The following is a 14889-nucleotide window of genomic DNA, read 5'->3' on the forward strand; positions in this document are numbered from 1 at the left end:
CTCCCAGCCTGGAGAGAGACTTCTGGACCTCTGGCTCACAGCCTTTTATACAGGCCAGCTGTGGCCTGATTGGGGCATAGCCCTGCTGTGGCTGCTTCCCCAGTCAGCCTATTAGCTGCTTTCCCTGCCACAGCCCTCTCCCAGGGCTGTTTTAAGCCCTTCAGGGCTGGAGCGGGGTAACCACCCGGCTATAATGTCATATCTGACTTAATGGCCTGTGGCCTGCTTCTGACCCTACTCTGCTATGTATCTGAGGTCTGAGCTTTTCTGGGCAACCAGTAAGGGTGTAAATTGATTGTGTATGTGTGTGTATGTTTCTGTAGTGAAATATGGAATTGAATTTGGTGGGGCTAGGAAATAAATCCTACTGATTTCAATAGGCGTTGTGGGTGTTCAGAGCCTCTGAAAACCAAGACCATCAGTGTCTCGAGTTGGGCACCCAAAATCAGAGGCCACTTTTGAAAACGTTGGCCTTAATCTCTCTGTCCTTCTATTTCTCATCTATGAAATGGGGATAACAACACTCTCCTATTTCACAGAACTATTGCGAGGATCCATTCATTAATCTACATGAGGGACTTGAGATATTACAGTGATGTAATAGAAAAGAAAAGCCTACACACATATTGAATCATTAAACAAATGAGATCAATGGTGAGATGTTTTGCAGAAGAAGTGGTTTTTGAGGAGGGGTTTGCAAGAAGTACTGGATGGTGCACAGGAAGTGGAAAAACTTTCCCAAACAAAGGAAGTGATGAGGAAAAATGGTGTGAAGTGAAGAACAGAGGAGACAAAGCCAGGACAGCGTAGGATTAAATGTGAAAGGGATGTTAAATGAGCAATGTGGAATTTGGCTATGCTAAAGTTATGGATTTTTTGTATATAAAAAAATTATCCATTCTTAAGTGATAGCATCTCTGTTTAACTTGTACACATGTTCTTAACACCTAATTCATCTCATATATTATGCTTTAGAGTGACATGACACAACATAGTACACTTCATACCTCTTTATCTGGATTAATGATATGCACGGGAGAGAGTGGTGGTGACTTCATCTAAATTTCTACAAAGTACAGAAAGTAAAATTTGAACCAGGCGAGGCATTATTCCTGTAACAGAAACAACATGTCAGCAAGCAGCATCACAGTAATAAACTTCATCTCCTTTTAAAAAGGAGATGTTCTTCCAGGACTAGATCTAGAGTGGGATTATGATCAGAAAAGTAGGTTTGATCTGACCCCTGCATGTAAATGAGAAGATGGGCTGACCCAGCGGTTTCCCCATCAGGATGCTGCCAGCACTGGAATATGGTGCTGAGATTTTTGTCTGGATGTAGATCTTTGTTCTAAACCAAAATGGTCAAAAATGTCACGGCAACATACATCATTGTGATATATCCACCTTCCCCCCATATCCTCTTTCTGCCACATGTCCACAGCATTCTCCCTCCCAAATGCCCCACCCACCATTGCTGTTTTTTGGGAGGGGGACCTTCAGCTCTTCAGCCTCCCACTAAGCACTTCAGGGTGCCATCTCTGTTTATTCCCTTCCACTGCCTTTTGACAGGTGCCATCAGGTCAGGCTACTGCCCTTTGAATTCATACCACCTTGCACAGGAAGCAAGGGGGAGTAACACAATCCATTTTCCACTCCTAGCTTCTCCTGCTGGAACTGTGGCTACCAGGAGTCCTAGTTCAGGCAGATTTGAGAAGTACAAGTCAGTTATGCTTTGATTACAGACTCTTCAGCCCTGATGGTGATGCGTGAGCCAGAAAGAACCTAGCCTGACTTCTAGATCACAGGACATTTGCCGTGCTAGCAATTAGGATAAACATCTCTGTGAAACCACTCCTGTGAGGTGCTGAGCACCCCAACTTCTGTTGTAGTCAGTGTAAACTGGTTTGTGGGTGTGGGTGGGAGTGGGTAGGGGGGTACTTTGCAGGTTTCAACTCTTTATACTGTAAAGTGAGCAAGTCTGAGTTATTGAAAGGCAATAACAATAAGCCTCCAATGCCATTTTCAGAGTCACTTCTCAGTGGCTGCCTTTAGTTGTGCCATGCTGCACAAACCTGGATGGCAGCTGTTCCTTGTTACTGGGATTGGAAATTAAAACAGAGATCTACTCAAACCATCTGACAATTCCAGCATGCTTTAAAATCTAACAAAAAACATAACCAGGGCTCACAGGTCAGCACCATTTTTTTCAAAATAATCTTTAATTACTTAGTGTCTTTATTTGCTTCTTTCCCCTCCCCTGAGCTGTGTTACTTTGGTGTGCTAAAACTGTATGGACAGGTGTGGGAAGTTATTAGACCAGAAGGGACTTACTCCTGTCCTCATTACATCCACATAAGCCTGTTAAAGTGAATGAGGTGGCAGGAGTGTAAAAGGACAAAGTCCTAGACCAGAAAATTTCAGTATTTCTAGTTTGTTATGGTGATAAATATTGACAAAAATACTTAAGCTGTGTTAACATTAACAGGGAAATGGCTTACCTGCCTCTCTTCTTTTGTTTAAATCTTCCCATTATTTTCTTCAGCTAGAGATGAAAGAAAAGTGGATTCGACTGTATCTTCAGATGGTTATGAGACTTCTTAGCATAGGAATCTGTACTGATCATAGCTTACATGTCAACACATAGTCTACTATGCAAGATTTGACCCCACCGAGGCTGCCATAGTAACACTTATTCCATAATGCTTGGAAAACCTGCATTTCATCGTAAAGGAAGAAAATGAAAACTTGTATGATTCTGAACTAATTTCAGGAAGTAGAAATGAAACTGTGTCTCCTTCATTTGTTGGTACAAAGAAATGCCATTTAAAAACGTATTTTTATTCAGTATTTCATTATCAGGAAAAGAATGCAGAGTTGACATCTTCTAGCAGTGAGTTTATTCTCCTAATTATGTTGGTTTATCCCTCGTGCTGATATGAATATTAATCCCCACAGTAAACGTAGCATTGTGATCTGTTCAGGAAATACTTGGCCAGCTTTTATGACACGATTTCTTATCTGAAGTCAGTGAAAAATTTTCTTTCTGGGTGAGATTCACCTACTCTGGATTGCACAAAGCTCAAGTAAATATGTGCTAGAATCCACCTTTAATACTCACTCTAACTCAATAACTCCTCAGTGGCTTCTGTTCCAGCCCAGGGCTCCACACACCCTGGAATGAAGACATTATCATCTCTCTCTAAATCTCATCTGTTTTTATTTTTTTCAGGAGAAAGGGGGGAAATACTAATGGTTCCGTGGGCATTGGAAAGAGCCAATTCCTTAGGATGCACTATTGATGAAATTGTTCTCTAAATGAACTCTGGTAAAGATAGCATTTCCAAAATTCTAAACGAAATAACATGCATACAAGCAACGCAAAATGAGTGCGCATTGGGATGATAGGGCCAAATAAATAAACACTCCTTAAATGAAGCATGTGATTATCGGACTTCCAGTAAAACGGAATTAATCACACACACGACCATTGCCACTAACCAGTAGGACATGAGATCTGAAAAAGATAGTGCAGGCAAGTAAATGACAAGGTTTAAAATGTCATTTGCTTTGGCAGAATAACCAAAATCTTAACACTTTCCCACAATCAGTTCCAAAGGAGCATAGGATTTGCTGTGCTGTATCAGACCATTGCTCAGCTACATCTGGTATTCTTCCCCTGGCAGCTGAAAATTCCTGATGCCTCAGAGGAAGGTTAAAAAAAAAAATTAAGGGCAAGAACACCCCGAAGAGAGAATTCTGAGATTCCTTTTGCAACATTTCTTCAAATTATTGTATTGGGGAATAGGTTTTGCCCACTGGCGTCCTGCAAAACGAATTGGGGATTTTACCCCCAAACCACACCAATCTCCGGGGATCTGCTCAAGGCCCAGGACTGAAAATACAAAGGACTGGTACTCTCTCCATCTCCCTGAGGGGAGGGAGCAGGCCATGATAATGTAAGGCTAAAATAAACCATAACTCCTCTTTATTACTGTTGTCTTTCACCAGTGCAATGAGGGATCAAATTCATCTGAAGTGCATAAATACAATAAGGCTCAAATTTTGAAACGCTTGTGTGTTCCCACCTTAAGCATGTAAAATCATTGAAGGAGGCACATTGTGTATTTGTCCCTTTGAAATGGACATGTGCAAAAGGCATAGGTGTGTTTGTGAGTCTGGACCTAAGTATTATGGTCCTCACTAAACCCCTCTTCCCCCTACACAATTGGAAGCAGCTGTTCAAAAGAAAGCTGGGAATGAGCTAGCACAGGTGACGTGTACCTGGAGCATGGGGTTAAAGTTAACATAATAGTGATGGACAGCTTGTATTTCTGCTGCTTTGGCACATGAAAAGGCTTCAGGTATTTGTTCCTTCAATGCTTTTCAGAATAAATATTGACTTTTAAAAACTTTCAAACATGTGATTAAAAACAAATTTTTTTTCCCTGAAATAGCCTGAAGGATAGAGCCATTGATTCTAATGAGCAGGCAGATTTGGTATTGGGGTTCTAGGTTCTCTGCATTATTGTTTCATTGCCTGATTTTGTTTCCTCCCTATCAGTAGTGCATGGCTTTAGTGATCAGCAGGGATAGTAGTGTTCGTGGCAATTTAATTCCTAGCAAATGTGGATCTGTGGTGACAGAAATTGCCTGTCATTCTTGCAGTCTCTCAACATCTGCTGGGTAGGAGAGTATGTGGAACAACAACTCTCCAGCAGATGCAGAACTGTAGGGACAGTAGTGTCTGTGGTACGAAAATTTTATCAAAAAATACAGATTTGTGGGGACAGGAGCGTCTGTGTCACACAAAACTTTCCAGCATCTGCTGGGACAGTAATGTCTGTGTTATGTAAACGTGCTCTGCATCTGCTGAGCCAGTGAGAGAGAGAGACGTATTGTATATGTCCAATTTTAGATGTGCAAATCTCTAGTGCCAGTTTCTTTTTCAGTTATTTATGCAGACCTAAAACGAATCATCCAGTGTAGGACTAGTTACAGGTACAGGGGAATCTTTATACAGGAAAAACATTATCTTTCAACTACCCAGAAAGACTGCTCAATTTTCTACTAGTAAAGTATTAATTATTAATGGCATCATTCCCCTGAGCAGCCTGCTTAACTCCAATGATATTCTTGCTGCCATAAATGCTTTGGGGGCTTTGAGAGTTTCACAAAAGAAGTGCATTTCTTCAGTACTGACGTGTGCCCATACCCAGCATTCTGACCTAGATCCACATTTCAAACACTCCTAAATTCAGGGTCGCACAGATAGAGGGTTTGGGTTCAGGCCCACATCTACTTCAGACCTGGAAAAGTGTCAAAAAGGACCAGTCCCAGTAGAGAGAAACTCAGTTCAGAATTGAGGGAGGTCATGCTGACATAAGAAAGAATGGCGTTGCAGTTGGATACACACAGGCTCGGGGCTCCCTCCCTGCACCCCGATTATATATTGTGCAGTACATTACCTAGGCTTTTAAAAATAATTTTTTGTGTGGACACCATAACTGATGATGATCAAATCTTACCAATTAACATATACTCCTTCCCCACCTATATATGACTGAACTTCAACCTAAAGGGCAGTACTATGGCAAGAATTAGATCCTATCAGGGCAGTACTGGAATTAGGGTCACTGTCACAGCATCCTCTTACTATTAGTAGTAGTGCAGTGTGCCTACAGTGCTCGGCACCGTACAAACATATAACAAAAAAATGGTCTTTGCTGCCAAGCGCTTGCGCTCTAAGCAGGAATGAAGGAACCATTATATTCTGCATTTCTTGACAGACTCTTAAAAGTGGTGGGGGGGAGGGAAGAAAGCAAAGGTTTTTGCATGTAATATCACCATAATTGTGACCTACAATTCCAGAGACTAAAACTGAGGAGAAGACTGAACTCTGCATAAAAACACACACACAATTTTTTTTTATGTTAAAGCACAATCTATTATTGCTTATTGTACAATGCCCAAGAATGTGGTAGGTGCTCTACAGATTTGGGCCCAAATCCTGCATTGGGAGAGGTTAGTGTAGACCATCCCATTCCTTTGGGGAGCTCCAGGGCTTTCAGTGGAACTTCCTTAAGGGCACAGCGGCCCAAGCTGGCAGCTCCAAACACAAGAGCAGGGTCTTAGACTTGTGACATTCCCCAGGGGTATCCAGGGTTGTGAGGCACCTCACCACTACCTGTCCTTGACTGTGCTTGCTGTGGATCAGCTCCCTAAAACCAACAGCCTCTGGCAACACAAGCAATACCTTCCAGGTCTTCACAGGCCTTGCTCCCTCTGTGCAGTTAGTGAAAGGCACCTGCCAATCCCAGAGCCCTCTTTGAGCGTTCTGTGTCCATTCCCTTAATGACTGAATATTCACAGAACTACCAGGCCAGCAGTTCCCAAAGGAACAATATATACACCAGCTTGTAGGATTCAGCTCAGGACCAGCACTTTGCTTAACACCACAGCACTGAGGTATATGTATAGTGAAAACAAGAATAAGTTTATCATCAAATACCAGATGTGGAGATAAAAAGGGATATTGGAAACTAAAGGTTACCTGTAAAACAAAATCATAACACGCTTTCTAGAGACTAAACATAACTAACAGGTTAACCTTCTGTCTATAAAAAGTTTGTTACTCAGAGTCTACTTCAGCATTTTCAACCAAGGCTGGTTGAAAGCCTGTTTTTGTGAATGCAAGTACGCTGTCCATTTACTTCCTAAGTGCAGGATGCCAGGGTGTCTGCTTTGACTTCCAGAAATACCCCTAAAGTTTATTGTCTGTACTCTTAGGATAACTCCCTGTGTTTGCTTTTTCATGTGTGCTGCATCCCTTTTGACTTCACATCTCTTTAACATTTGACTTTGTATATAAACAGGCATCTGTTGTGTTAGCTTACAATGCTTAATTTACATCCCGACATAGAGCTACACATTTTTTATTTCCTGTTTGGAGAAAAACTGGTTTTTCACCTTTGTTCATGACTAATAACTGGATACAGACTTTAAAACATAATTCCAGTCTCTCTATATACATATCTCCTTACATAGTATCTGTATATACATTTCACAACGATATTAATGATCAGTGTAACACCGGCTTTGAGACCTCACATAACATTCTTTGGTGAATTAGAATGTACGCACCAGACTCGTTAGATTTCTGTAACCTCTCTGAACTCCTTTGCCCGTTGGCATTCAGAGGTTCTTGGGTCCCAAAAATAAACCAGATTTTTTGCCCAAGGAACTTGGAAGCGAAGTGCCTGATCCTGCACTCCTGATGTACATGAGTGCTGCCATTGATTTCAACGGGACCACACGAGTAGGGGTCTGCAGGAATGGGCCCTAAATAGACAATATACAAAGAGGAGCAGAGGGGATTCCCCCTCCCCTAGTTTTTAACCCCTTGCCAATATTATTGTTACATTCTCCTTTACTTAAATTTACTATGCATTAATTTACTACGTTCTTCTGCAATGTTCAAAGTGAAAAATGAGGAAAATGTTACATGATGGAGGCCTTTTGAAACTTGGAGAGAGTTTAAAGTAAGCAGGCAACCTGGGTTGCTCGTTTATGTGTTATTGTAAAGGTGCATTTATCCTTTCAGAATTGATTTTCATGTATTTCATGTATAATTATTTTAAGCAAAACTGTAAGTTTACAAGGCAATTACAAAACCCTGACTGTTGTTCTTAGCCATGTAAAGGAAAAATGCATATAAAGGAAAATACAGTATATGATTATTTTTTTTAAAGTGTGTGTCTCAACTTCAATCTTCTGAAACCAAATCCATGCAGGAAAACTGTTAACCTGAAGACGTTTACATATAACATAGCCACATATCTATGGCAGTAGGAGGATGAGGGACACAGCTCTATTTTGTTTAATGTGATTCCAAACTGATAATGTGGTAGTGTGACCATTACCAGCCCACCACCTTTGTATGGTTTGGGGATAATTTTTGCTCTTTCAGAAATTGTCCTAAAGGGTTGCTTTTAATTTGGAAAGAGACTTCTGAAAATTAAAGGAAGTGAATTATGTAAATAGGGAATTCACAAAACAGAAGCAACTGCTCTGTTTCCAGTTGCTTTCTTATAGTTTATTTCCACAACAATATAGTTTGAAAAATCTCTGCACAAACCACAGTATAAAGTGTCTGGAATCCTAAGAATAACTTGTGGATAAATGACTTGATAAACATTTACAGTTGCAGTTAGTTAGATTGTGGAATGAGCTGTTTGTAAATATCTAGAACTGTCAAAGGGTGGAGTTAACATCATTAAAAGAAAATAAATTCTGACCGAATAATATTCTGTGATTTCACTGTCACTGAATGTAGGTTAATATGATATTCAATAATAATCCTGACATATATACTATTGTATATTTTAAGAAATGGTGTAACTTGTTTGACTACAGATTGCTAATTGTTGCAAGCTTCTTTGTACATGTTATGGAATTTCATACACAAATTATGAACAAAACTCCTAAATTGACTGACTATCTGGCTCAGTGCTTTGGATATTAGTTTGCAAGATTATTGCAAAAAGACTTTTTCAGTAATTGCACTAGCATAAAATACAATATAAATGTAGTGTTATCTTAATATACATGGAGTCAGAGGGGATGGTTTAGAGGCGTAAATCTGGAGTTTGAAATACCTATTGGTTAAAATGCCTGCATTGAGATACGGTACTGTACTCGTTAAGATAAGACTTTAAAAAATGGGATTAGATCCTAATGTTATTAATGATTTGTATTTATAGGAGTACCCAGATAAATTCAAGGCTCCATTGTGCTAGGTGCTGTACATTTACGTAGGAAAAGACAACTGCTGCCTCAAAGAGCTTACCATCTAACTAGACAAGACAAACAGCTGGAGAAAGCAAGTATTAACTCATCTTACAGATGGGAAATGGGAGCACAGAGAAGCTAAAAGGGCTGAGAATGACATTCTGCTCCCCGCACTCACCAATATGCTTGACCAAAATGCGTCCTCCCCTCTTGTAAACTGATTGGTTGCTGCATTTACCCCAGAGGTAGGTGCTTCCCAGTAATTCTGTATGAATAGCGTCTTTAAGTGCTTTAGAATTTTATGGAATGAAATAAGCTATGCACATCAAAAATATTTTAATTTGGTGTCTTTGGTTATTTTAAGGGACAGAATCCCTTGCAGAGTTCCTTGCATTCATAGAAGAAAGAGGATCCACATTAATCTTATATATTTTGGTCACTACCATACAAACACACGACTGCATGAATTCCAGATTCCATAGAACCCTGTTGAATCTCCCCACTCTCTCTGTGTATGCCATGTTCTAATGCACGTCAGCGTAACTTTTTTTCTCCCTTAGTAGTTTACTCTCAAATGTTTCCTACAACAGTATAAAAGAAATAATTATCAAGATCCAGGATCTTGCCCTGGGATTCATGGCAGGCAAGAGGCACCACCTCATAATTCGTCCCCAGAAAAATGCCCTGCATTAGATGTATCAAATTCATTCTGCAGAGAAGGCTGAACTACATTTTTAACTTGAGTTTGTGGACTAAGGGAAAAAAATTAAAGCCATTTCAAACCCTAGTTTGACTAGGAGTAGAATATGCCCTTTAGAGGGGGCAGGTAAGCCTAGAGTTGACTTTCTCTTTTCCCTATTACGTGGGGCAGGAAACGATAGTAACAAAGCATTTCCCTCTCACCTTTGGGCAGGAGCCCAGTCAGAGAGCAAGCTGAGCCCATGCTGGCAAAAATGCAAGGATTACACAAAAATGATGAAAGAAATCTGACATAAATGCAAGGAATAGGTGGCATCCCAGGCACAAGTCTAGTATCTTTTCATGAATGATCTTTGTGCTTATGCTACTATGTGAAACCTTAAAAGTCAGGGAGAAGGAACAGCACTGCAGGATTTCACTGCTAATATCAATTCACTCTTTTGAACTGACTGCTGTTCCACCCTCTTCTATTCAGCCCCCGGTATGTGGAGAATCATTTCACCTCCGTACTTTCAGTTTGTGTTTCAGTTTTGCTATCTATAAAATAGGGATAATACTTCCCTACCTCACAGAGATACTGGTCTTTTATCTATGTAAAGCACTTTGAGCTCCTTGGGTGAAGAGCCCTATAGAAGAGCAGAGTATTGTTTTTATTTGCTATTACTAGGAAATGTCTCATTCATCCTGTTTATCTAACAGCGTCTAAAAAGATGTCCAATACTGGAATAGCTAAGAAGTTTAGGAAACCTTGAGGAAATCTTATAAAAAATGTCTTTATCTATTTATTTTTCCCCTAGGGAACCCATCACTGGTATCTATGGAAGTGAATGACAAATATGTAAAATCAGCAATCTCTTAAATGGGAGTGTTTCTAGCATGCCATGAAACCCAGAGAAAGGTGCTGGATCCTGATCATTGTTGTCAATAAAACTGATTGTTAATCAATCATGCTGTGGGAATGGGACAGGCAATGTAGAAGGTCCATCTCCAAAGTATGCCCTTGCTAGAAAACAGCCCATTGGAGCTTTGCTATAAAACATGCAAACATCCTGAGGAAATGACAGCAATTTGCAATAAACACTAGGTGTAAACAATTACCTGTGACTTGTTACACTTATTTGTACAGGCAGCTGGCTAAAGAGACACACTACTCACACGTCTGTCCCCATCAAACTCGACCCTGGAAAACAATTACTAGTCAATTTCCGTGAAGAGAAAAATCAGTCTTGTGGTACATGACAGCTGGTAAGGGAACTCAGTGAGCAAATGTGGGTGCCTATAGATGTATTTTACAAAAATTGAAGGATAAAAATAAGGGAATGGTGGCGTTTTTCTGAGAACAGTGCCACTTTTCTAGCCATCCACCATCAGATCTTGAAGCCTAATAAGGTACTAGGTGGATATGGTGCGTTAGTGACTGGTCAGGGTGAGACCCTAGGGCAAGGCTTGAGCATAAAGCAACAAAATCAGACAGGGAGACAATGAAAGAGATAATACAAATGTGTCTCTAGCACTTCCAACTGATCATCGTACAAGCGGCAGGCAGACACAATTTGCTTTGCCTTCAATTTGCCTTTCCAGCATTATTTTACCTATTTGCATTTTGCCATGTTTGGTGTTTTCCTTCCAATTTGATTCTCTTAAATAGAAATGTTAAAGTTACAGGGCCAAGCCACTTCATAAATATTTACCAGTCACATTGCAGACCTTAAATAATTGGCTTTACCCCTGCATGATAATGAACAAGTAGAAGGATGATTGATGAGGAAAGCTTGGCTTTATTTGTGTCTCATACAGCACAAACTGACACTTGTATAACAGTAATCTCATAAAGCACAAGATGCACAAACTCCATGGGATTGTCAGGCCAGGCCAGGCCAGGATGGGGTCTTGGAGAAGCAGCCACTCCTCTGAAATGCTGTACCAGCAAGGCATTTTTTGTGTGCTGCTTGTGCTGTTCTGTTCCAAGGGGTATTTGCTCTTAAACCTCATGATCCAAATCATTAGGATGGAGAAGAGGCCCTTTTGCAGACACTGTGGACCACTCCTGGGTGAGGTCTGTCTCCACATGGGCCATATGCCTCCTCCCAGGAGCCATCTCACTGCAAATATTGCAGCCCTTTCCCCTTCATTGGGCATCTGGCTTTGGACAGCAATCCCCTTTTCCTCAGGTGCCTCTTATTGTGGGTGCTGCACTCCTTCCGTCTGTCCCACTGCGGTCACTACAAATAAACATCCTTTTTAAAAATTCTATTTTGAACGAGTGTCCAGTAGAACCACAATAATGTGTAAACGGGTCAAGTTTGCAGAGCTGCAAGTGTCAGTTGGCCAGCTCTTTGCCCTTCCTAAAGCGAATGCACCCCAGGGCGGATGGGAGAGCTCTCGCTGCAGGTGTCCTGGGTAGGCAGTATGCCCGGGGGCTGGAGTACACCATCCCCAGAAAGGCTGGGACTGCTGTGGTCCCCCTTTGCCTTCGCCAGGGGACCTATCCTCCTCCACGGGGGCTGTAGCTCGGGGGAGGCGCTGCACTCCTGCCCTATCAGTACTACTCATCTCATGCAGAGGGGTGTCTCTCTTGTGGGTGCTTTGCCCCCTCCCTGGGGTGTGTGGCTGGTGGGTGTTCCACCTCCTTCCTGGGGGGGGTGGGGGTGTCTCTGTCTCTCTAGGGCACTACGCCCTGCAGCCCCTCCAACCCTGAATCGCCCTAAGATGCTGTGATCCCTCCCTGGGGGGCTCTCACGTCAGGTGCTGCGGCCGCTCTGTGGGGAATCTCACGGGAAGCGCTGTTCCCACCCTGGGGAGCGCGGGCCCCTCCCCGAGAGTAGCACGCTCAGCACCAGCACGGGAGGATCAGCGCCGCGCGGAGAGCTCCTCAGTCGGCGCCGGCTCGCGCCGTCTGCAGCAAGCGAGTGCACCAGGAGGCCGCTCAACCCTAACCCTATCGCGGAAGCCCAGTGCGCATGTCGGAGCAGCTCCAGCCGAGCCGGGGGGCGCAGGCGCAAACCAGCCTTTCCAAGCAAACCTCGGGCTCGGCTCTTCGGTCTGCTCCGCGCATTCGCAGCGGCGCTGGGAACCTTTGTACTGAAACGACCTGCAAATCAGACCTACCTGGGAATTTGGGCTGCAGCTGCTCTGTTGCAGTGGGACTTTTCTGCCGTCACGTGAGATGTTGCTGCACTGGGGCTATTCCTATGAACTAGCTCGGAGTGCAATGCAATACATTTCCCCTCCGGTGCGAAATCGAGCGTTGTCTCTTTCCTCTGTGGTTGTTGCATTGCAGTATGATTGTGCTGTGTGTTTAGTACCCCTTCAGCAGCCAGCGCACGGTGTAAAGGACAATTGCATTGTTCTTACCGGCTGGCTTTCAGATTTTGCTATCGCACCCTCTTGCCCTGAGTCTCTCTGCCATTGATGAGTATGACAGTCACTCAGTGACTGTTTTCTGCTCAGGGAAACGTTGCATCAACCAATGCAATGCACACAGCTGGCTGCTGTACAATAACCCACCCCCGCCAAGAAGCACCTTTAACGTAGTGATTTATGACCAGAAGGGAAAAAAAAAGTGGTTCCTTTTTGGAAGGTGGGCGTGTGGAAGCTGATCCATTAGGTTAATTGACCTCCGGGCCGGCCTTTTGTACAATCGGTTAAAAATAAATTCGGTCTCTTTAATAAAACAATTCACACACAGGAAAGGGAAATGTGGGGAAAGTGATGCATGCAAGGTTGATCCATACAAACCAGTGTCTAGAGTCTTTATTGTTCTGCATTAGACAACAAAGAGAGGAGTTTGCTTGGAGGGGCGGGGGAAGAAGAGGGAGTGGGTCAACCAGCCTAATGCCGGCCCCTCTGCACTGTGCCTGTCCAATCGCCTCACACAGCGATAGTGTCAGTAGCATTGTGCTGTCAGCTCTTGCCGCTTACGCGGCGGCTCCCTGATTCCCCCCTCCCCCCCCCCCCGAGTGCTGTCTGGCTGCAGCAGTAGGTCAGACCGAGGAGGGGAGAAGAGGAAAAAACGCTGAGTGAGTGGAGTGGAGTCTGGGAGGGGCTCCTTAAAGAAACGCTGCCATCGCTTGGCATTGTGGCCAGCAAGGAACTCAAGGGGGGGAAATCATCGGAGCTCCTCTCGCTGTTCTTCCCCCCCACCCCACCCCCAGCCAAAAAAACTTCGGGGGGGAGTCGTGGGGGGGTGCTGAAAACATCTTATAAACCGGATTGCACTGAAAAAAAAAGATACAAAATATACAAGCAAAAGACAACTGATCCCCGGTCTCCAGCACTCGCCTTCCCTCCCTTTCCTCCTCTCCTGCTGGCCATCTGCCTTGGGTTTTCCTTTGTGTCTGATCTTTTACTACTGAACCGAGTGCAGGAGGAGGAGGAGGGTGGAACACACACCGGGACTATGCCCAGCTCGCTTTTTGCAGACATGGAGAGGAACGGGAGCGGCGGCGGCGGAGGAGGTGGTGGAGGGGGAGAGACCCTGGATGACCAAAGAGCCCTTCAAATAGCCCTGGATCAGCTCTCCCTGCTGGGGCTGGATAACGACGAGACGAGCTCCATCTACGACAACGAACCTCGGAAAAAGAGCGTGAACATGACAGAATGCGTCCCGGTGCCCAGCTCCGAGCACGTCGCTGAGATAGTGGGGAGGCAAGGTGGGTAACTGAATGTGAGTGTGTGTGAGAGATTTTCTCCCCTCCATGCTGGCTGGGCTGTGTCTGAGATGCGACACTAGCTATCCCCACTGAAGCTGCAGTGTTATTATGGCCAGTACTAGGTTTCCCCACAGACAAAGAAAGTGCAGTAGACGTGGTGCTTCTAAGGCGCAGTATGCATCAATTTCAGGATGCACTTTCACCGACCAGCAAAAATAAAAAACGGCCTTTTCTCCTTGCACAAAAGAGAAATCTCAGTGGCAAATGCACTGAAAAAATCGGAGTCTTAATCTCCCCCCAAATTTAGAAATCACGGATTTTTTTTAAAGGAACAAATGGAGTGGGGAAGTGGAACAATGGGACTGGAATAAAGCATCCGCATTGGGGAATCTGGCTCATTCAGTACAGCGACTGCTTCCTACCTTAACCAGAAAAAAAGAAAAAAAACCACCCCATGATTCCCCCACCCTGGAGGAATGTGTTTAGCAGGAGGATGGAATTACTAATTTATTTTTGTGGGGCCGGGGCTGCTTATTTTTGGTTGTCCAGTTTTACTGCACGCGAATTGTTTTTATTCAGCTGAATTGCACGTTGTATAGATTTGGTCAGTTGCACTGCAAACATGTTGTTGGCCAACTGCAATGTGTGGGGGTGTATATCAGGGTTGGGCTTGCTAAGTGAATGCCATTTATAACCTGGAGGGGTGATTTTTCTCCCCCTGGCTGCACCCCAATAATGGCTCGTAACCTAC

At 43.4% G+C, this 14889-nt stretch overlaps 1 protein-coding gene and 1 long non-coding RNA gene across 2 annotated transcripts in view; both read left to right on the plus strand.

Annotated features, from left to right (window-relative positions):
• LOC127058221 (uncharacterized) overlaps nucleotides 1–10559 on the plus strand; it is a 58086-nt gene extending 47527 nt beyond the window's left edge. The window contains exon 4 of the long non-coding RNA XR_007776314.1: nucleotides 8760–10559. This is a non-coding gene — a long non-coding RNA (uncharacterized LOC127058221). The remainder of the gene's footprint in view (nucleotides 1–8759) is intronic.
• Nucleotides 10560–13885: 3326 nt separating this feature from the next.
• MEX3B (mex-3 RNA binding family member B) overlaps nucleotides 13886–14889 on the plus strand; it is a 3610-nt gene continuing 2606 nt past the window's right edge. Inside the window, exon 1 of the mRNA XM_050967815.1 lies at nucleotides 13886–14138. Coding sequence (XP_050823772.1) covers nucleotides 13886–14138 — 253 coding nt within the window. The remainder of the gene's footprint in view (nucleotides 14139–14889) is intronic.

The sequence above is a fragment of the Gopherus flavomarginatus genome, chromosome 9 (genome assembly GCF_025201925.1).
Source record: "Gopherus flavomarginatus isolate rGopFla2 chromosome 9, rGopFla2.mat.asm, whole genome shotgun sequence".
Classification (NCBI taxonomy): domain Eukaryota; kingdom Metazoa; phylum Chordata; order Testudines; family Testudinidae; genus Gopherus; species Gopherus flavomarginatus.